We start from the raw sequence: 25,503 nt of genomic DNA on the forward strand, positions 1-25,503 counted from the left end.
TCGAATTATATTATTTTTTTTTTCATTTCACTTATTTTTACCATTGATTTTATAATATATTTTTTATTATAAAATCAATGTTTTTATACTTAGCTTTTATTGAAGTGTTATATTTTATAACAACTAAAAAGTCATTAAAACTATAAAGTTGTAATTTTTCTTTTGGTACTTATCGTTTTGTTTAATAAAAAAAGCTAAGTTGAAAATTTAAATATAAATGAAAAAATATTTATCTTTCATTATTAGCTCATTAATATGTATTAGAATTAATATATATATTACTAGCAATTATGTTGATGCGTTGTATCATTAGAACTGTAAACAAAATCAAATTTAAATCTAAAATGTTTGATGTGAACGTTTTTTTGTTTTATGTTTTAATGCCTCAAATGAATGTACCTTGTACCTATAATATAATAGTATAATACTATACTATGTAATAAAATATAAATGTATTAATTGTGTTTATAATATTATTGTCGATTAATACATTAGATACCTCGACCTTTGTTGCTTGACCTTTACTGTTTTGACGATTTTTCATCTATCAAACTAAATAATAACATAATAATAATATGCATTTTTACTGTTGTACTAATACATTACTTTTTTTCATCCACTAGCCATATCACAAAAACCACCAGCTACGAAGATCCCAGAAACGATTTGGTGGAGGAGAGCCCAAAACCTAGACTGGTTACTTTAAAAAGACATTCCGAACTAGGATTTGGATTTGTAGCTGGCAGTGAAAAACCCGTTATAGTCAGGTAAGTCAGTTTATATTCAGTTACTAGATTACTATAGGTACCTACCTACTTTTAATACTTATAGATAGTTAATTAATAGATGTATCTGTGCACTATTATATACTTGTAACGTAGAATTTGATAAAATCTAAAACAAATATTTATGGATTATGGCATTAAACATGTTGACATGACCAAATATTTATATTAGTATTTTCTGTATAATTATTGGAAAATATTTAGGGGTATTTTTTTTTTCTAGCGCTTTTGATTTTTAAATTATGACATAATTAGACACTTAAACGAAAAATAACATTTTTTTCTCTAACTGCTTCATATATTTCGATGTTATAAAAAAAAAAAGTTATCGTAAAAACATGAAACTATCCACTATTTCTTAGATACGTATATGTATATTACTATTCATCTAATTTTAAATGCTTATATATTTTCAGTTTTTAGGTTTAGAGAATATTATAGAATTTATCTAATTATAGAAGTAATATTATATACATTAAATAAAATAATAATATTAAATAAATATTTACTGGTACCCTTATATGTGTCTTCCCTGGGTCACAATAAGAACAACATCTAATCGGAACTCAAATTCATTCCATGCATGTCCGTTGTGATTAGCTTCACTAGTTTTATAGCTCCTTTCTAGTATTGATGATGATGGTAGTACGCACACAGTATCTTTAACATATCCCCAAAAGAAGTAGTATAGAGATCAGGTGACCTAGGGAATCAGATGTAAAGCTTCGACAATGATTCATTTCAAATAATTCTGTACATTGGTATATGTTCAAATATTTAGTCTAGTTTTAAGCTATTTTATTACGGACTACCCCATTCATACCATTTTATGGTATTGATCGATAAGTGTTGTACCTGATATTTTGGCAACAATTATTTCAACTTACTGAAACGAGAAAATACTATAATAATAGTATAGACAGAAGAAATAGATGATAATCCCTGCAGCAGACTCACCCACCTCCATCTGTTACGACCGTCGTTGTTTCGTACACACAATATTATTGTTTATCATTGAATTTAAATTTCACACATCCATTAAAGTGACGAGACACACTGGAGAAACCTTACTACGCAGGAAGACTAGTTCCTCGGGATTTTTTTTTTTTTTCACTTCAACGGTCTCGGCGACGTTCAATTCATCTTCGGATTTCCCGTCAGCACACGATTTTCCTCTCTCGCCCGTCACGTACAAATAACCAGTCATCTCGGTCCTAATGCGTTTTCTAGTTCCCTCGTATTATAGGCGTGTGCAGTATTATGTACATACCTCCTCTTACGCGACACGCAACATATTTACCTCCATGCGTTCGGTACATAATACGCACGCGAATGTTATATTATCATAACGAAAAATCCATCCGACCGTTTATAACGACGACAAATAAGATGCACGTCGTCGTATCGTGCATTGATGTGCGTTTGTATCATAAAATATAAATACAGTTTCATCGTGTGTGCGAGGTGCGAGGTGTAGCTCGACCACGATGTACGTGTGTTTTTTTATGGACATTTCACTCTACGATCACGAAACGTCGTCTACCCGCCGCACCATCCACCTACCGCATGCGCCTTTGCGTGCATAATATGTGTGTATACTGTATACACTATACATACATATTATCTATATATATGTATAAATTAGAATAATAATAATAATAATAATAATTGACTTTATGAAGAAAAAATAATAATACAATAATATAAGAAAAATAAACAATGAGGTATGCACAACGATTTATATACGATAGATGAGCATAGCGTATATATGATAATATATTATATGGATTGGGCTCCATCTCACCACGCGTCTCGAACGTACGTCAAAAACCTTCGGTTTATTTATTTTTATTTTTTATCATATCCAAAGCAGAACATAATTTTTCCTGAAAGGTCGCGTGTGTCTTCGCATTTTTCTCGGGGTTTCTTTTTGACTCGATTTGTCACCCCACACCCCCATCATGACAACCGTAATCACCCCCCAACACACAACCACACATACGCGCACAAATTTCTACGCCCCAGACGTATTATTATACTCCGACCCACCAATAATACGGACCTACCTAACTACTATACCTGTCTACCTACCCCTACTTTCATTATCTCGATTCCGCAGACGTTCCCGGCGAGAGGAGCGTGCTTTGACAGTATCCCTGAAGACCGATTTATATTTTTGCTTTCCGCGACGTTCCGCGTTTGCACACTGCCTGGTTATCAGCCACACACGAGTCCTCTATCTCTCTCTCTCTCTCTCTCTCTCTCTCTCTCTCACTCGTACGTGTCTGTAATAGTATAATATACACACGTGATTGCACATCGCTGGTCGTCCCGAAGGGTCGCCGACCGCCGTGGTCGCACGTGAATAAAGCGGACATAATAATAATTATTATATTGGATTATAACAAAAAATTATTATTCACGTTATAGGTAACGAAAATAATTGAACAACATGACGATAATATATTATAAACGCCAAACTAATCGGCTTCAACGCGGTGCTTATAATAACGAGGGGGGGGGGAGGAGGGGAAGGTACAGAAGGGAATATCAATATTTTTATTATAATTTATTATTATTGTGCGCTGATCCGAACTCTCAGTCGAAAAACGTGTAGCTATACATATCAATTATAAATATAGCCGTACCCTTGTAGTCTGTAGAGTACCTATAATACTATATAATAGTATAAGTACTATAACGTACATAACGAATGGAACAGATGATATCTTATTACGATTGCTTTCGCGTACATCATCGTTCGTCGATGTAATAACATTTTATCGAGACGGTCTGCACAAAAACGCCATCATACTCGCTGCAGCAACGACCTCTTATTAGTTATTATTATTGTTATTATTATTACTATTATTGTTTTTTGTTATCATTTCCATAGAAACGTCTATAAACTCGAAACAAAAGGATTTAAGTGCGTTCTATTCTACAGTGCGTCGTCCTTTATATATATATATACGAATCTTATCTCTCCGAAACTCTTATAAGGCGTGTAATGGACGGATTAAACTGAGAGAGTATAATATATACATATTACTATATTAGGTAACTATAAGTTTTCTATATACACTTTCCAGATAGTCATTATATATAAAACTAAAAAAACTACAATAATCGGATGAGGGAGATAATTTTTGATGTGCACGAAATCCGTGAAACAAGATTTTGATTTTATTGTCTTATAGGGTATGCGTCGTTATATATAAATACCTAAGTTGTATTATTCGTAGGTATACTTATGTCTCGCACACATTCCAAAATCGTATTATTGCTGTTTAAAAATGTATAAAATAAAAATACACATACGCACACGCTGCAGTATAAATTACTGTAAATAATACAATTATTGACTTGATGCGCAGAATAACATTTTATTAAACAAGAACGTCATCAATAAACTATAATATATAACACTATTGATAATCAACTTATTTAATTAATTTAAGTGAAATAAATAATAAATTAGAACTGCAATTACCTATATTACATAATTGTAGGTACATAATATTATAATATATAGCTAGATAATTATAAAAACAAAATACTATTTGTCAAAGGTTTAAAATTGTACTCGATATTTAATTGGTTGTCAACAACGTTTTTGTATAAAAACTTCACTCGAATTTTAATTTCAAAACGCTACATAAAAAATTAAATAATTAAAATGTATATAGGTTTATATTATATAATCTAATTAATTTAAAACGTACGTATTTTATACAGACAGTTTTTGCGACGTAATATTTATATATACCACCTGCTTTGTGTAAGGGCGTATAATAATAATATCCTAAGTAAAGTAATGCAGATTGTGCGATTTTTGCATAATACAAATAATAATAATAATAAACGTATATTAAATATATGCATACTTATATATTATAGTACTGACGGTTATTACTTATTATACGACTGTAGTAGTATGCACTATTATAATATGCGCACAAAGATGTTATAATATACTGTGCAAACAATATTTGAAAAATATTCTCGTGTACATATTTTATGGAATTTTCACTGCGGGGTGAAATTATTGCTGCGTGGCTCTTGCAAAAACGCGCAAATTATATGACAGTTATATAATGCGCATTACCATGATAATGACGTATTATTATTATAATATTTTAATCCACCGCCGCGATAAGCAAACGACGCATAAATTATATTATTTCGGGCGCACAGATCCAAAATACGCACCCCGCACGAACGTTTTAAAGGGTGCGGGGCTGTCGCAAATCGTTTTCGATTAAACACAAAACTACCCATATAGATGATAGGTAGGTATATTGTGTGTATTAATCAATTCGTCGTTTTTATTCGTCATATTATGGAGGTTGTGTGTTTAGGCGAGCGCGAAAATATTAATTTCGAATAAAAAAGAATGTCGTCGCACACTTCGCAATGCGCCGTCCCGCGAGGGTGGTGCCCCCCCCCCCCGCCCCAACACACACACACACCGACACTGAAATTCGCGTCCCTCGTATTTAGTCGAGCTGATATCTATAATAATATCGCGGGGTGACTGAGGTCTTTGTTTTTATATACATTACAATAATATTATTGTCGCCCGGCGTGCACTATATATACGTATAGAGAATAGAGAGGTATTGTGGAGATAGTATTAATACTTGCATCCGAGGTGCGTGTGTCGTCGTCGCGTATATAATATTATTATAACGGTCGAACGGTATTACTGTTCACGTTAAACGTAAATAATTTATATTTTTTTCAAATGGAAAACGTCGGTACACGTTAATGGTTTGTAAAAGTCTTCGTAAAGGTTTCGAATACATTTGTTCGGCTTTATCTATACATACAACGCACATATATCTCAACGCGCCGCGTACCCGCCTATATACGTGTACATCCTATGTAATATATAGGTGTTTGTATGTATATTTGTATGAATGTTTATTGTACCTATATATGTGTACATATATATCGACATTTTCTCACCGGAGAGTAATGACTTTAGTTTCCGCAAGAATTTCGATTTCGAACATTCGCGGCGCGTATATATACACTGCCGTTCTTTTACCTTGTTAAATATACAAAACCACACTCGCGCCGAGGTAGAATTTACGTTTTTTTTTTTTGTTTCGTACAAACGCTTGACAAAATGTCTCGAGTAACGCTTGAAACAACAACGACAAAAAAATCATCTGTTAAATATAAAATAAAAAAAACGTAATGCCATTATGCATTAATTTTGATTTAAAAAAAAGTGCGGCAAACGTCTGCACTCTGCAGTTCTCAGCAGAAACCTTTTGAACTCTCAGGGACTTTTACGGCACGTTAAAATCAAATAAAATGTTAGATACTATTCAATAATATACTATATTGTAAAGTTACAAATTTCTATTGGTAACATTTTATTTACCTTACAATAATGAGTCTCAGCCACTACAGTCTTCGCAATGACATTTATCGTAATAATAATCATTAACTTTATTTCTATCTCGGCGCCTCATTTTTTTTAACCTAGCTGTTATTTCTTAATGATTTCCTGGTTCCAACACTAGTACTCGGAGACTATAAAGTCTAAAATTAAACTTTGTAAAAAAAAAATCCAATTTCTTTAATTTACTTTAAACTTAATAGCTGTGTGAACTGTGAACCCATTCAGCTCCATTTCATGTATAATATTTCTTTCGATGGGCGTCTTAGTCAAAGTAAAAATACCGACACAGTCACAGTGTTGAATAGTGTCTTAGACTTAGATAATGCGTTTCATGTCAACCATCAGTAATTTTTGGGAGAATAAAAATATAAAATATAAAAATACCTTTTACCTATTGTGTTTAAAAAGTAAAATTATTGTGAGAGAGGAAGTTATGCCCATTTAGTGTTTTAGTGTTTACCCCTCAAATGATAAATCTTTAAATATAAACACTCGAAAAGCGGTCCTTGAATTTTATAGAATTGTAACATTAGTGTAAATTTATCAAATTAGTGCTGTCCGTATTATAATATTGTGGATAGGTACCTGTAGCTTTGAATTTATTTACGTGGAAATCTGAGCATTAACAAGTTAAAAATTTATTTTTTTTAAGCTTTTAAACTTAATTAGTAAGTTAATTCCTTAATCAACTAAATAACTCAACTATATGAATTCCCATTGTAATTGTTTACCTTTTACTTTTTTTTGTTAATTTGAAAAATATTAGGTACGCGTCGTTACGTCAAATTAAAAAAAAGCGGGTAAGTGGATGTCACTCTGCTGTACAGTAGGTTACAAGTGAGTCAATGTATAATGGATTGTATTTAACTTGAATTCAATGATATAATATCTTTGTATTAGAAAAACGATTCTGAGCGTAGACAATAATTTTTAACAAATAAATAATACAATTACTTAGTAGATATACAAACTTATAATTGCCTAATTGCCCTAAACCATTACAGTGCGTTTAATAAGAAGAAATAGTAGGATGAATTAATATCCATACAATTTTAAAGTGGAACAATGAATCAATGATCGTTGATCAATGTACTGTAATGTGTGAGCCGGGTGACAGTTAAAAAAAAAAACCAATTTATTATATTTTCACTGAGTTAAGTTCATATTTTTTTCCATAACAACTTTAAACTTTTAGAGTTAAATATATTAACTGATAACTTTATAAAGTTAAACAAACTAATACTTTAAAAAAAGATGTGTTGTATTAAATGTACAATGAATTGGACCTTAAAGCGGAGGGAGGGCTATAGACGATAACTATTTGCTCCCACTATAAAGTTACAAGGGAGACAGTTCTTCAAATGAATTAGGTGTTGAAAAACCAATATATAAATTTATAATGTTATATGAGCCGAACAAAATATATTAAAACAAATGATAGGATACTGTATTTTCAATAAAATGGAATGTTGTTGTTATTGAAAAAAATAACTGAACGATGGAAAGAAATAAAATAAATATACAAAATATTACGTACAGTATAATAGATATTATATTTCCACTTCGTTAAGCTTTCTGTGAATCATTAAGTTCGCCTGCTCCATTTATTCCATTCCTAACAGCAGCAGCAGCTGCTGTTATTGTTGGTAATTTTAAAGTCATATTTTACCAAACGATTAAAATATGAAGTGCTAGAGACCTACGGAACTTAAAAACGTATATACAATTGTCGTAAAAGACATCCGATTACGTCATTTTAATATTTGATTTGATTTTGTTGTCTTAAATTAACAACAAACCCAGATAGAGCCATTTTTCAATTTGTGTGTACCTTTATAATATGCATAATGCATATCATGTGTGTTTAAATGCTTCTGTGGAGCACGCGAGTTATGCCATAGACATGACATTGAATAATACATTTTGCCACAGATAATTTGTCGAAAAACAAAAAACTCGAACGAAAAATATATTCCCTAGGCAGTAAGTTGTTGACGTGTACGGACCCATTTCTGATTTACGACCCGTAATTGGTTAACCTTGTAGGATGTATATTTGCATTGGTCGTTTAGGAAACGACAAAAAAATGCCTATTAAACAGTAAACATATACGCCATAACATTGTGAGTCGTAAGTAGACACGTCAGGAAACATATTATTATAGTATTTAAATCACATAGTAATTTACAAATCGAGAAAAATGAATACCTAGCTAGCTGAACACTATTTCAATATAAGTAGTAGACTTTGTATTTTGTGTTTAATTTGGATTATTATAAACAAAGTATTTTCTAATAATTCTATTTACAATATATTGTTTAGCTTTAACATTAATTTTCTCTTAACTAACCTCTATAGTTACATTTGTATAGTTACAAATTAAAATAAGGTTTATATTTATAATATTTTGTATAATATTGTGAATGAAAATAAATAATTAAACCAATTTATTGTACTATTGTTAATTTATATTATTTCTAAACATTTTAAGAAGCTTTTCTAAATAATCTTCAATGAAGTATAAAATATATAATATTATAACTGTCCATAATTATCCACTCGGGATATAAAATATACTTATATACTGTCAATATAGATATCGTCAACATATTGTTATACTCATTAAATCTGCTTTCATAAATTAATATAAAACGCAATCATTAAAATTATTATCGTCATGACTTCACAGACATGACGAGAGACGACCTTGCCGTGTTCAATAATATTTAGTTTAGGTATATTATGGGCGTGAAAATATATGCCTTCTGTTAATCAATTACAATGACATTATTTAAACAAACAATTAATTATAATTTCAAAACGAGGATTGAGGTTCGTTTTCATTTAAAAACTTGATTTCTCCACTGTACTTGTATATGGATCAAAACAAAATTAAATTAAATTCAACATAGGTACCTACCTAACTTTAGATATTATTGTCATACATTATTATCCATTTTACGATGCATTAATTATTATTATAATATTGAAAATTTGCCGTGCTCAATACAATCAACGGTTTTATACTTTTATGTAACATGTTTTTATTTAGGACAAGAGGAAAGTATAAAATCCCAATGGCCGATGGCATACGCTATTTCACATTTCTATATACCGTTTTGTAAATAACGATTTTATTTGAACTTAGGTACCTATACTTGTTTATGACTATCAACAACAGACGTTCTATGAACCTTTACAATTTTTCGAGATTATATGATTACATTGTGATTGGTTTACTGACTTTTCTTGTTATTTTTTCTCCTTCGTGCATTCCAGTTATTTTCATTGAAAACGTCACTTAACAAAAATAAAAAATAAAAACGGATGTCAAATATTTGATACCAGTATTGTACACACACGCATATTTATATACATATAATATATAGATATATATATATAGATACATAATATATATAGATACACGATTAAGGAGTATGGATCACAATTTTTTTTTATACAAAATAAGCACTACATACCGTGAAGCGTAAAGGTGCTCATAAATATGTATAAACCATATGTCCATATATCTTAATGGAAAATATTATGTTTGCATTCAGCGGAATTTCAATAACGAAATTTAGCTTACCATCATTTCGTTTTATCATTATTGTTTCATGTTTGAATACCACTCTTGTTGCGCATAGTGCATTTGTATAATATATTGTAATGTACGCGTTATTTTGTATATAATAATTTAATCTAAACAAAAGCTATAATACGCTGTGTATCACGTACAACTTCGATTTGCATCGTTCCGGAAACGTCATTGGTACATACAATAGTTTGATCTATGAATTACGTTATTTATGTTAACCGCACACAGCGACGAGGAGCTTAGGCATAAAAGATTTATACGTTTACTTTTCACATCGAAGAGCTTAGTTCTGAGTTTCGTTACTTGTTATGTCTAGAGGAAATTAAATAAAACCTTCAGGAATGGTATAAAAAAAAATGTACAATAATTTGATGTTATAATATTTGAACACCTAAATCTACAGCGAATGAAGCAAAGTCGATTTTTTTTAAAAGCGAACAAACAGTCCTACAATATTATATAAAATCTCAGATTATTAACGCCATTTCTGTAGTTAATGCACACCCGAGCAAATTATATTCTACTTACTTATATGCAAAAATAAAAATAATATTTATCCCATTTAAATTTATTGTCGCTTATTTCGTCAGTATAATCTTGACACATGGACACCTGAGTCGTAGGTACATTTATATTTTTCATATAAATGTACGAAAAAGAAATTAATTGCAATTTTTAAACAGTAGTTATACAATCGTTTGCTCATGAAATTATTGCGTTTTATTTTTCCAAGCTGCATTAAATTCTGCATTATTTTTAATACCGGATATTTGAATAAACATGGCGGGTTTATAAGTCTACAGTCTACACGAATAAAAAGTAAATACTACTATCCCGTTACCCGTGTGCGGTAAAGTAAAAAATTGAACGTAGGAAAAAAAAATGTTCAAGTAGGTACCTACTCCCGGACGCAAAGAAAAAATATTTTACTTTAAAACGAATTTTCTTTCGTTCGGAAAAAACACAATCCTTCTCCAATAGTCACATTTTAATATTTTATACAATATGATATATATATAGTACCTAATAATAAGTTGTTTTTTTATTTTTGTACTTTTATGTATTTTATTTTCCTTTTACGTTGTCGTAGTAATAATAATAATAATAATTTAAAAATCGATATAGGTAATGGCAGTAAAACATACATACAGTAGGTATATACCGCGAAGTCCGTCTGATGTACACTTGGATGAATTTAATATAGTAGGTTATATGCACACATACAAAATATATTACACAGGTACATTATAATCGTGGTTATACCACTGCGTTCGAGAACAATATTGAAGAAAATTATATTTTGAATTATTTGGTACCTATGTCTTATGTATATATAAGTGGCTAGTATCGCGCGGTATCACACTTATGTTTGCTTGAAGCGATTTTTCTTCGAGTTCTATGTACATATATATATATATTTATTCACGCGTGTGTGTGGGCATAACGTGCGTGTATTTGTTAAGTGCAATATTATGACGGTTACTCAGGGGAAATTCGAGCATTTTCCATTTTCGACCGACAAAGGAGCGCGTATTGCACTTCTAAAATTTCAAATCTGGCAGACTATAATTAGATTTTAAATTTATATCGTCAACGACTGTTATACACCATAGGTAGGTATATATATCGTACAGTATAATAATATGTCTAGTTACCTACCTCAACCTATCTATTTTATGTAGGTAGTTGACGCCACTGCGACCGTCGCATCGGTGTCGTTTGCACACATCAATTATTAACTACCTATAATGTATGGACATACGCTATTATAATATTATAACGTTTTGATCTTCTATACGGTAATAATTGTATTAATGCAATCATGGAGACTTGCTTCTAATAATTACTATCGTTTGTGTATAATAGTATAATACTGAGGTTTACGATGAGAAAGAGAGAGGGAAATGGAGCGTATTTATCACTTTATATAGTTTAAAGTATGCACGTCCAACAGCGTGGTGCTAGATTTTTATTATCGCATTTGTTAGCCAATATGTATATATATATATATATATACTACAAATTATGTTCAAATATAAAGCTATTAATAATTAATATTGGAGATACACTTTCAGCATCGTTTTATCTGTCTTACGCTTTGTACATATTTTATTCATTCACTATTGTATAATATATACATTATATTTAAGTGTACATTTTCGCATTGAAAAGTACCGGCTACTACCTATATTTATGTAAAATATTAGTCATGTTTTTTACAGGTATGTTTATTTTAGAGATTATTATTTTATCTCGTTTACTCCTTTTTGTAAAACGGTCCCCCGTATTTAATTATAATTAAAATCCTTTAAAATACGAAAGAAAAAAAATGCAACATTAAATAATATTAATTTACATAGGTACTTATTATATACCTACCCATTATCATAAATAGTAACGCATAATATTGTATTAGCTTTTTTTATATAGGTAAAATGCAGCAATGAGTACTACAAAGGTTTTTAGCCTACATCAACTTAATAACTATAAATAACTATTAATATACATACGTGTTAGCTTTATTTAAAGCATAATAGATCTCTTATTCGTGCTATGTTTACTTATTTTGATTAGCTTAATCCAGAATCATGTAGATTTAATATAATTTTACTTTGAAGGATAAAATACGAATTCGAAATATCTCAGAATACAATTTAAATTAATCACTTTGAAGTCATTTTTTGTCGAGATTATTTAGCTTAGCGTTTGAACCATTTTATATTACATGTAAACTTATAACAAATGAGCGAATATAAAAAAAAACATTAATTTATAGGTACTATATTAAATTCTTTTTATGTTTTATTAATTATTATAGTACCTACGTATAATCAATTTTCCTTATCCGACATTAGGTGTATATTTTAACTGAGAAAAATTAACACAATTTATTTAGATTGATAGTAAATATTAAAATATAATATATCGAAAAAATAACTTGAGTATGGATAACTTGATATTTCTTTGTGAGTAAAAAAGTTTAGAAAAACTATGTGTCCTAAACCAACAAGAAATACTGCAGGATATAAGTACCTGTATCAGGCGCTTACACAAGGGGGGTTTAGGGGTTCAAAATTGTTTTTGTGTACTAGCCTAACCTGTATGGTATAATCATAGGAAATATAGCAATGACAAATATTAATTTTTTTTTAATTTTAAATAAAATAATAATTTTAGCTTTTTTAATACAAAAACTGCAGTGGTCTGTGGAACGCTTTTTGTCAAGTCATATTACACCAATATCGTTCTAAAACAAAAACGAAATTGTTGATGAATAATTATTAATTAATAATGTCTACCCCTATAATATCATAGCGTGATTTATTGCGCTAATTTGATATCAATATTATTGTTATACTTTCAAAGATTCAAAGTATATTAATATATTATGTACATATCGTTTCGGACAATTTGATCGAAACGGTTCTAAACATACAAACGTTTTGTGCTAGTAACTATAGTACATATAGTTTGTTTGAAACAAAAACAGTGTGTATGAGTTCCTAATAATAATATAATAATATATACATGGCGATCGGACAATATAGCCACAGTATTTCCAGTGGAGTGTCTATACCCTGTAGGGTTTAAATTCAAGTGTTAAACAATGGGAAACATAATAAAGTTTACATAACTCTCTGAAAATGCCTACTTTCCCCCGTCACATCGTAAATATATGAAAAGCAATCTATCATTTTAAACGTTTCTATTATTTAGACGATTTGTATAATATGACGGAAAGCATTACAATCACAAATATGATTTATAAAAAATATTTATATCAAAATAACACTTATATATGTGTAATATTGTCATATAGAACAATATTGAGTGTGGCTTGGTGGTGGTCGCTATCAGTCAGTAAAAAAAAACGACTGTTCTGAGTGCAAGCACCGACCGGTGTCATTAGTTCCCGGATGGGTGACCACACGGGTTATTAGTGACAAATCGTTGCCACACGTACACGCACGTGTTCTAAACCAACTGTACCACCATCCCCCCCCCCCTACAAACAGCTAATGGGCATAGTTGCTCGGCTTAGATCAATAAAAAACAAAAAAAAAGAACAACAGAGAGTGATACTTTTAACATTATTAACACTAGGTGTATCTTTTAAAATTTATATTAGGTTCCCATCGTTTTTGAAATTATTTTATTAACATAATTCGAATTCATTATACTATACCACGAAATTTCGGTAAAAAAAAAAAAAAATAATGCTTACCTCTTTCTACCATTATTATTATTTTTAAGTTTTTCACTTTATTGAATGGACGACATACATTTTTAATTTCCTACTCCGAAGCATAATATTTTTCTGAGAATTGTATTATATAAAAATTCGAACGAGTAGTTAATAAGATATAAACTTATAAGTTTTTAAAGTTTAGATGTGCGGAGGGGATTGCAGGCACAGGAGTACCACGCAAAATGCAGGTCCACTACTCACCGCTCATCTAAACTTTGAATACTTTATTATTATTACTATTATTATTATTATTATAAGACAAATATAATATTTTTCAATCTGTATAGGTATAGAGTTATTACATTCAATAAGAAAATATGTATATTCATACAAAAGAAATATCTACATATAGTGCCTAACATAAGTTTTATTATCATACGCCATTATTAATGTTATACCTATACGAGTTAACCAAAAATAATATTCTATATAATGGGCAAATGAGCCGAGACGTGAAAAATATGTATCTATAAAAAAATTTACATTCTTACTCAGAATATTAATATTCTCCGCCGACATGAATAAAATGTGAGTGATTCCAACCGTCGTACGCGCAGGGTGTGCGCAGTGTAATATGTGCTCGCCACCATATTGCATTACTTTGTTTTTATTATTAATATTTTGTTTCAAGTCGCAGGTTTCCACCAAAAAGTTTAAAGTAATTTAGACGTGTATTTTAGTTTTTTTTTATCGTTACTATGATTTTAAACCGTATATAGGCCTGGATGTAAATTTTGCGTGATGGTCATGTGCGTGGTAGTTATTCGTACCTAAAATAATATTTCTGATGTTATTGAACGGCGAAGAAATTATTCTGTCAATTATTATTCTGTTCATTGGAATTTTTCTAAAGTTAGTGTGAACTTGGACATTTATTCCTGGAGGGAAAGGATATATTTTGATAAATTTTGTACAGTTTAATGCTGAAGAACCTGCAGTGTGTTTGTATCTATATTATATGGGTGACTTGACCCGTATGACCTGGTAGGTCCTCGTTATAATATTATTGTTTTATTAAAAAATTTAACTTTATCATACTTATTGAAGCCATAATAACTATTGTTATTCTTTTTCGGTTGCCTGATATTATTCTTACATTTATTAAATGCATGCATTTGTCTTTTCCGTGCTAGTCTTCATGGTCGTCTAGCTATAATACAATTATGGTACACAAAACCGAAGTCGGCGTTATGAGTAAACTATGCAGTATGCACCTTTAAATCTTTAATACGACATTATGTAGGTATGTAATATGTATTATGTTAATATCACGAGATTAAATTTCGATTTCATCTAACATTTTAATGACATTTTAGCTCTCCGATAGTAATATTATACTATTTATACGGTTTTGTAGTTAATACGGAAATTATGATAATTTATAATATCAAGTTAGTCCAATTTTCGATACGTTCATTGATTATCATATTATAATGTATTATGTATAATAGTGGGTGGCCGCTCGTCAACTATAATAGTTGTAGCCTTGTATAGGTTATGGTAACAGCGGATACCGGGATACGGATTTAATTGCCCCGACAATCAATAATTGAATAATATAATGCATGACGTCCAAATATTTATGTATAATGGTATATAGTATAATTTATAGGTAGCAATGTGGTATTGTAGTATAAACCAAATAATACATAGGTACGTCAAATTAGTATAGTTCGGTATAATAAAGAATAATAGAAGCATAATATAATATTTCGTTTAAATATTCAGTTCGCGGATAATATTAGACAATCTCGCGATATGCTGGCGTAAACCTATTATATGGGTACAGACTACAGAACGATGATGCATAAAATATTAAAACATGAAGAACCTACCCATAAGTTATAACTTCCCTAGATAGTAGATACATACGCCTTCAATCAATAAATTGCACAGAACGACTGACGTAGGTACGAATTCGATACGAAACCAGAATTCGTATTTTTTGATTTTCCTCTTAAAAAACGTAACCGCCTACATAATATTATAGTTCTAGGGAACGTCTCGCAAAGTTTCAATAGTTATATGTATTCCGCACCGTCTACCTCATGTCGTGTTCGACCACCACCTCCAACAATTACCCGCCGCCGTGTACCTATCTATTTCTATTCCAAATGTTTTATTAATACGGTGTTTTTGATCTCTCGACGACGGGGATTCAATCTATATAGGTGTACAATATGCGTAGGTATTATAATACGATCACGTCCACACACGTTGGCGTGATGTATTATTATGATAATATACATAGCGAGTTATGCCCGCGGTACGTGAATACAACGGGCTCTATCATAGATGACTATAATATGCGTGTATAATCTCCGCGGGTGCAAATACACGGTATAGTTTCTAATTGCTGTATAACCCTGGTAAGTATTAAGTATACCAGTGATTCGTCCACATAGATACATACTAATATATATTAATCGGATAATACTTTTTGTAGAAAATTGCGTGACGAACCCCCGTATGCAGAATAGGATTATAAATCATAATATCGATATTTGTAGAAGATAATACCACATTTTACCTAATATTATAATATTATTATGCGACGAATATTTAATTTTACAAAACAATTGTAGGTAATAATTGTCTCAAAACAAATAAAAATTAAAATATCTGCTAGAGTTTAGCTATTTTCTTTCTAATTTTACTAGAAAAGGATAAAAACTTTCGTTCTCCAGTCTAAAATTATAAATATATATTAATGGATACAATAATCATATTATATAGCATATAACAAACAAATAAAACACAATCATTTCCAAAATTGTCCATATCACCAGCCCCTTGGGTTCTAAGGCGATCATCCCATTCTTATAAGACCTGATCCATGAGTAACTAATAACTACATATATATATACATTTATAGATGGAAAAAAAACCTCATCAAAGTCAGTGTACCGTTAAACGTGATTGCGCGATATTTACTACACACTGACCTACGTCAAATATTATATAATAGAATAATAATTTGTAGACGTACTTATACTTACGTTTCATCGACCTTTGGGCTTCGAGTACCTATATATACATAATTACCTATATAGCATTATTATTTAATTTATTCAATAAAGCATTAAAGAATATTATGTTTCTTGTATTTGTATATAGGTACAAATTACAATTATGATATTATGATTTAAGGTTAAAATAATATAATATTATTATTTTTTTTTTTAAAATGATGTATGGTATACCTATATATTATTATTATAATATTATAGTAGGTAGTGTTTTTACCCGCGGGATATTTATGTTTGTATCCTGCGGCTAATCCGCCGATCGGCCCGACGACATAATATATCGTCGTCTCTCAACGTGCTGTAGACGGTCAGATTTACTAATAATAATAAGAATAATAAGAAGAATATATAAGTCGTGTGTGTGTGGTGTGTACGCACTGTGTGTTTACAATGGGGTCGTCCCCCTCCCCACGCTGAGGAGATCGAGCAGGTAGTCGTCTACAAGACATGCGAGATAAAATAGAGATTTTCTATTGTTATTATTATTATTATTATTATTATCATCTTTATTATATATACTATATGGTTTCTACCAAATAATAATGAAAAAAAAAAAATTGGAAAACACACACGGTCCACAACACACACTCGGTTGTCAAAAAAATTCTTCTGCCCGTGTGTACGATTCGGATTTTTTTTTTCCCCGTATATACCCCGTGTCCAATTCGATTTGCACAAAAGGATCTATATTATTTTTGTACGCGTCAGTGCATGCGTGCGAGTGCAAGTGTGTACATTTCGTAGACAAAATAATAGCTTACACGGCCGTAAATAACCGAATGTCAATTTGTGATTGACCCAGTTCGGCGCAAGTATTAAACGCGCGCGCCGTATATACATCGTCGTTAGTTTTGACGTTTTTATGGCGACGGGGCGAGAACTGTAACCATACTTATTCTTCGCAACAAACTAAATTATTGATTGTTTAGAATATTATTGAAAATTTATAGGTAGAGGAAATCATACCTCTATTTTGGCTCTATATTATGTAAGTCTCCATAGTCCATAATATATACGTTACTAAAATATAATGTTTGTTTTTAAATCTGCCGCGGACGCCTTTATAGCTATATTTATATTATACGATACATACATAATAATAATATGATATGCTAAAACTTACGATCACGCGGGTCGTGAGACACAATGTCCAAATGTATATTTTAACCGACATTTACAATTTTACATTATGCATACAATATAAATTGGATATACATATTGACGTTTGGTCACTTTAACCGATATATCCGGTATATGTCATCATTATGAACATAGGTACCGAAAAGTAATCTAATGTAGATTAGGTAATATATATTACCTGCCGGGACCAACGAAATTGGTCAATAAATTCGATGTGTCACCGAAAGTCGAAAGCCGTGTATGTATAAAGGTATTTATTTATCTACATCGTACGCGTCGAAATACGATTCAACGTTCGTTTTGTTTTAAATTCTAATAGACGAGAAAGAAAATTACAATCTACTGAAATATTTGTCAAATAATACCAAAAATATGAGGCTTGCCGAGATAAAAATTGATTTTGTTGTTAAAGTATGAAAACATTAATCATTTCACTAGAAATTATATACATGTTTTTATTCCGTGTAAATTAATTGAGAGCCAGAGAAAAATTAATAATTTATTAGAAATGATTTTTTTTAATATAATCGTTCATATTTTGATAAAGCCAATTTTTCATTTTTTTACAAGTAGCCTACGTATAATTTGTATATACTTATATTATCTGTACCAACACTATCTGCATATATTGTATAAGTACGATGTGGTCTAGCAATTAATTTCTAAAATCGTTTAGCAACTGTTTTCTGTCAAAACGAAAATCATTATTAATGATAAACCATACCGTAAATATTTTAAAACAAATTGATAACATCGGATGTCGGGGGTTAAACACAATAACGTGTTGGTAATTCATCGCAGACTTTCAGCGTTCGATAATAATATAAATAACGTAAAATTAATAATAATAATAATAATAATAACATAACTATAATATGCTTTAAAAGAAAAGAACACGACAAAAATATTACAAAAGTCGATAATTAAATAGCATAAAAACGTAATATTAATAATAATAACACGACTATTATATTATTCAAACGAAAAAATAAAGATAAAAATATTACAAAATAGGATTAATTGTATCGCACACTTTTTTCGCTATCTACGCACATAATATAACACCGTAGCAATGTTTTCAAACTCGTTCTGACAGTATCTGCAAAACACAAGATTTTAGACTTATTATAAAGTTCGAGAATAAAATATTGAAAATCAGAGATCGATGCGGGCTGTAAAATATTTCCCTCTAGCAATTAAAAAAAAATATTATGAAATTTGGTTGATTCTACAAGGTGGTATCGTTTAATTTTTATTTCCGTAACTTTTGTTATTTGTTGCGATTTAATCAATCCTACATAATAATTTACCAATATCTAACGTCTTATCCTTCTTCCAGCAAACCGGATTGGATAAATTAATATAATGTATAAACTTTGTACATTTGTCATTATTACTACTACCATTGATTATAATATTGCTAATATTTATAATCAATGCTTTTACTATTAATAATATTATAAACGATTTATTTATTTATTAAAAAAAAAAATGTCAGAAACACTAATTATGCAAAAATATAAAAAAAAATTGACCACGATATCGAGGGTTATTTTTCTCTTGAATAAAAAAATTATAAAATAATGTAGTGATGTCCGATATAAAAATGTAATACGTGTGCCGTTCGGGTTATATTCTTCCTACGATTAAAAACGATATTTTTGAAAGGCACATAATAACATAATACCTATATACATAGATAAATATAACCGTGATGGCGTGATGTATATGCTAAATAATAAATATTAGAGACTGTAATTGACTATGCAGTTTAATTATAAAAGTTTGTTAAAATAACGAAAAAATCGATTAGAGACGGTTAAAACTGACTACCTAACCTATTCAATTAATTTCAACGTAAATTACCTACCCACTGTAAAGTAATAATATAAGCAAAACGTATACAAAAAACGATATTATTATATACTTTAGCCAACTTATCATATTTTAATGAAAATCAAATACTTTTTTATTGTGTTAAAAATTATTTGTACCAGCTATAACCTGGTATGCTGTATGCAGCATAATATTATAATAATGTAATATATTTTATATAGTTTGTGTATTGTATAGATATAGGAAAACATTTGACATTATAGTATTGGAAGTATATAATAATAATAACTTATAATGTGAATTGGTTCCATGATTTGGAACCCATATTAGTTAGGTTTAGTTGAAAAACTTGAACGTATTAAAATACATTTTATATACCTGCCCTATACGATGGAAGCTGCAGGACAGACAGGATGAACGATTAGAGTATATTGCTAGTGAATTCAAATTTAAAAATGTAGAGTTAAGAAGACAATTTATTGACATACTATGGACTTATAATCTTCTAAACAATAAAATAGATTGACCTTGATAGTTGGTACCAATTAATGTGCTAAAGTATCCGCTCTGCTACCTGCTAGTTCTATACACCGACACACCGTTGAAATTATGGACTAAAGTCACCCACCACTCAATAGATTATTGTCCTCTTGCAATAAAATAAAAGAATTCGATTTATTTTATGATCCTGAAAGCAAGTTGAGGTCAAAATGATTTTGTAAATTTTATAATGTGTATAGTAATATTGAGCTTAGCTCAGTTGGTATACGCATCAACTCTTAATATTATTATTATTATTGTATTATAATTTAATTACACTAAAATAAAATGAAGATAAATGAAAATAAAAAAATAATCTACTAATTCCTATACCTATCATTACAATTTTTTTATTTTTTTATTATACTGTACTATTTTCTTTTTTGACGTTATTCTAAAATAATTAAAAAAATAATATATATTATATAGGTGATAGCCGATAATATATTTGAATATTTTCAACTCGGTGTTTCATTAGTAAATTACATGATACTTCATTATTCCGGGGCCGATATGGCGATATCCTCGTTTTTGTTTAGAAATTAATTATACAAAAATATTTTTCAAATGTATTTAGAATACCTACTTATTTAAATATTTGGTGTAATTTATATTTTAAATACATATTCGAATACTGTCTTTAAAAAGTATTTGAATATAAATACAAATAGATACATTTTTAAAGTATTAAAAATACTTTACAAGTACTTTTTTGTTAAAATGTTTGTAGTTCTGTGCGTTTATCACAATTATTGTATACTTAAAATTATTAATTAATATTTTAATTAAATAATTAACAGATTGGTAGGTACATTATTTCAATAGTTCAATAATTCCAGATGTCACATGGGTACCTAATATTATATTGCCCAGTTAAACTTGAGCAAGGTAGATATGCATTTTAGGTATTGTGTCATCTGCGCGTATTTAATGAAATCTTAAAAATTCTTAAAAGCATTATGAATTTCTAAAATTTTATTTTCAGACTAATATTTAAGTTGTAATATATGAAACAAAAATATCGTTTGTTGAAATACCTACGACGGTAAAAAGAAAAAAGTATTTAGTATTTTGGGATAAAATACAAATTTAAAAATACAATACATATTTTGAGAGTATTTAAAATACACTAATTAAAAAGTAATTTAAAATACTTTTCATTCGAAAATTTCATTTTTTTATTCGAATACTTAACACAACTGCTCGGCACTCATACCACGTTCCAGTAAGGGATATTTTAGACAACGTTCGGTGAAAATTTCAAAATGCCCGTTACAGAAAATATACGAAAAATAAATAGGTAATAGCTGGTTGATTGGTGTTAAAAATAAAAATAACTGTATTCATTACGGACAACAGTTTATATTTTTTTTAAATAATTTTAACGAATTTTGCAAAATTAAATCAATATTTTTGTTTTGAAAAGTGTATCATCATTATTCAGATGTTATGAGAATATAGGTATATCGAATAGGTGTAAATAAGTCTAATGATCGATGATAGTACAACAGCGCAATAAACTTTTACGAAAAAATAGGTATAATGTGCGCCAAAATTGTGACAAAATATAATATTATTAATATTCATAAAATGAAAAAGTTTTCCGACGCATGTATAGATTTCCCCGCTCGTGGCGGCCACCTTCCGCACAAACGCACACCACTCTGCAATGTGTAATACCGTAATACCTTCGTATTATATGAATACGCACGTTTTAATAAATATCCAATTCAGAACAACTGTTGGAGTCGTTTTCGAGAATCCACAATTGCAGGAACAACAATTAATTTACCAAACGCGAACACGACACAAGCGAAAACGCTCTCGACCGAAGAAAAACGGTGTTAATACTATTGCAGTGACGTTTTCCATTTAAACACGTACAAATATGGTCCCGACCGTATATTGTTGTGCTGAAATTATATATATTATAATATGTTATATGTATAATATTATATATGTATTGGGTATTCTTATTATTATATATCTAAGTCATAAATCCAATCGTTAAAATGTCCAAAACACCTGTTGTACACGTCATATTTTTATTGTAATCATTACTATTATTGTTGTTGTTGTCGCTGTTCTCTTTACATATAAATTGCTGCCCGCCTGCAGGCGATTGCGACGACGCTTTGTGAATATAAAAAATAATTTGCTAGGTTCGGAAAATTATGGAGACCATAGAACATAATAATATTATACTATTATAGGTGCCTAACATCCAAACGTGCATAAGATATACGTCCCCGCCTGCTGAGGACCGTGTGTTACTCATAATATGAGATAATAATAATAATTGATAATGTACTTAGTCACTTATACATGAAACCATAGGTGTGCAGGAGTATATGACTATAATATCATACATTTATTTTATATATTTTATACAATATATTAATATGTGTGCGTGATATATATTGTTGGAGGTATTTTACGTCATCTTTTTGCGTCGATTTTGTATAATATTGTTATCCGTTTGTTTCTATATTGTAATATAGGCAGTGCATTTCTGCAAGTCCAATCGGAGGATTTTAATTTTAAAAACGTATTTCATTGAAAAATATTTATCAATTCGGACAAGCGTGCCTATACATTATTTATGAGACAACTCGAAATTTAAATATACAGCTCGAATTTCGTTTAATTATTTTGCTTTTTTTTTTTGCGATAGCTGATCGGAATTTTAATGCGTGAAATCTTATTAGGTATATAATATTCTATGCTTACTTTTAAACAGACACGACTTTTCATAATATTATTAAATCAAATTTAATAAGTATTGGTTTCGTCTATTACATTATCATTTATACCGGAATAAAAAATTGATTTCTAATTTTAAAAATGTTCAAATAATTATTCATACCCATATTGTTAATTATAATATATCATTTTTTGATATTCGATAGGTAGTTGTTACCCTGCAATAGGTTAGACAGTTCTTCATACTAAAATTAAAAACACATTGAATTCAATGTAATCGAAAAAGTATTATACTATAATATTATCCATTTTGACATTTTATAATATTTCAATCATGTTTTTAATTTCATGTTGAACTCCTACTAACCTACTTATTGTTATTATGTTTGATTTTATTTAACTGCATTATAAATTAATAGTGAACTATAATATGTATACTTACTATTTTTTTTTTTTTTGTTTACAGGTTCGTTACTGAGGGAGGACCTAGTGATACTAAACTTTTACCTGGTGATCAAATTCTTCAGATAAACGACGAAGATGTTCAAAATGGTCTTAGGGATTACGTAATACAACTGGTGAGGTCTTGTAACGAGACAATCACTTTACTGGTGTGTCAGCCTCCGCTCGACAATGTGAGTTTTTATCACAATTTTTACCGTGTACAAACGGCAAATGGTAATTACTATTTATATTTTATTGCAGTCGGCCAGAAAGTCGGCTTTGTTGAGTTCAGCAAAAAAAGCCAAACTCAAATCTAATCCATCTAGGGTGCGTTTTGCGGAAGGAGTTCTCGTAAACGGTTCTCCATTATGCCCGGTGAGTTACAATCGCTACAATAGTATAATTTAACGTTAAGTTTATACACACAGATTATAATGTGAAATCCGGTATAGTCGCGTTTTGAATAAATCGATCGACAATAATATAATAATAATATTATTATAATCGTATTACTTACGGATGACTTATAGGCGTGGTACCTATATATATATATGTACCCTACCCATTATATTACGTTTTGCAATACGTATTTCATGTATAAAAGCGGTGGTGCAGTGATATTATCGAAAACGTACAAAACCGTTTATATACATAATTTAACATAATGTAATATACTAATATATAATATTGTATTATTATTATGAAGGTGTCTGCGTTCAGCGGAGGTGACCCGAACATAGCCTTGTTACCTAATGTGCTCAAAGTGTTCCTGGAAAACGGACAGACCAAATCATTCAAATACGACTCCACGACCAAAGTAAAGGATGTCGTGGCTTCGTTGCAAAACAAACTATGCATTAAGGCCGGGGAGCACTTCGCGTTGGTTCTCGAACAAGTCAAAAGCCTCCGTAGACATAAGCTCACGTTACTGGACCCCGAACACACTTTGGCCAGGGTAAGCGTCTCAATTATTTTATATTATTTACATATATTTCAATTTGAATACACCGATAATTTCGTGTCAAAAGGTTGCGTCGAGGCCAGGCTCCCATAATCTCAGATGTTTATTCCGAGTGGCGTTCGTGCCCAGAGACGCTTGCGATTTGGCTCAAAAAGATCTGAACGCATTTGAGTACTTGTACTTACAAGTAAGTTTCACCCAATCCAATTGATGTATAATACTCGAGATCGCTCTCCTCGTGACTGATATCATTTTTTTTTTCCTTTACTCTCAAGTGTTGTAATGACGTGGTTCAAGAACGCTATGCGCCGGAACTCAAGTACGACATAGCTCTGCGGTTAGCCGCGTTACATATCCACCAACATGCTATGGCCAATAATATCCCCTATTGTAAGGTCACGGTCAAAGCTATCGAGTAAGTACATAGTTCTATAATGTTAATATAGATGAATCATCAATAAATTAAATTTAAAAAAAAAAGTTAAATCCAATGCAATTCTTTCAATTATGTGTAGTTACAAATTAATAATATATTATGTAGACGGGAGTTTGGATTAGAAAAGTTTGTGCCCATATCGCTCATGGAGTCGATGAAACGGAAGGAATTGCGGAAGCTACTAACACATTTGTTGAAACTCAACCAAACAATGACGGGTACCAATTACAAAACACTTACGGCGTTACAGGCGAAACTTTACTACTTGACCATAATTTCCGAATTGCCCAGTTACGGCGCAAAATGTTTCTCCACCAACGTCCGCGTAAGTGCCGCATTTACAATGAATCGGGCGAATTCAATTTT

General features: G+C 30.2%; 1 protein-coding gene across 1 annotated transcript in view; it reads left to right on the forward strand.

Annotated features, from left to right (window-relative positions):
• Positions 1-25,503, forward strand: part of LOC132942123 (FERM and PDZ domain-containing protein 4) — a 103,182-nt gene that overhangs the window by 68,513 nt on the left and 9,166 nt on the right. Inside the window, 7 exon segments of the mRNA XM_061010434.1 lie at positions 624-767; positions 23,763-23,931; positions 24,002-24,115; positions 24,447-24,695; positions 24,769-24,888; positions 24,977-25,116; positions 25,243-25,462. Of these exon segments, the coding sequence (XP_060866417.1) occupies positions 624-767; positions 23,763-23,931; positions 24,002-24,115; positions 24,447-24,695; positions 24,769-24,888; positions 24,977-25,116; positions 25,243-25,462 (1,156 nt within the window).

Source organism: Metopolophium dirhodum, chromosome 3, assembly GCF_019925205.1.
Source record: "Metopolophium dirhodum isolate CAU chromosome 3, ASM1992520v1, whole genome shotgun sequence".
NCBI classification, from domain to species: domain Eukaryota; kingdom Metazoa; phylum Arthropoda; class Insecta; order Hemiptera; family Aphididae; genus Metopolophium; species Metopolophium dirhodum.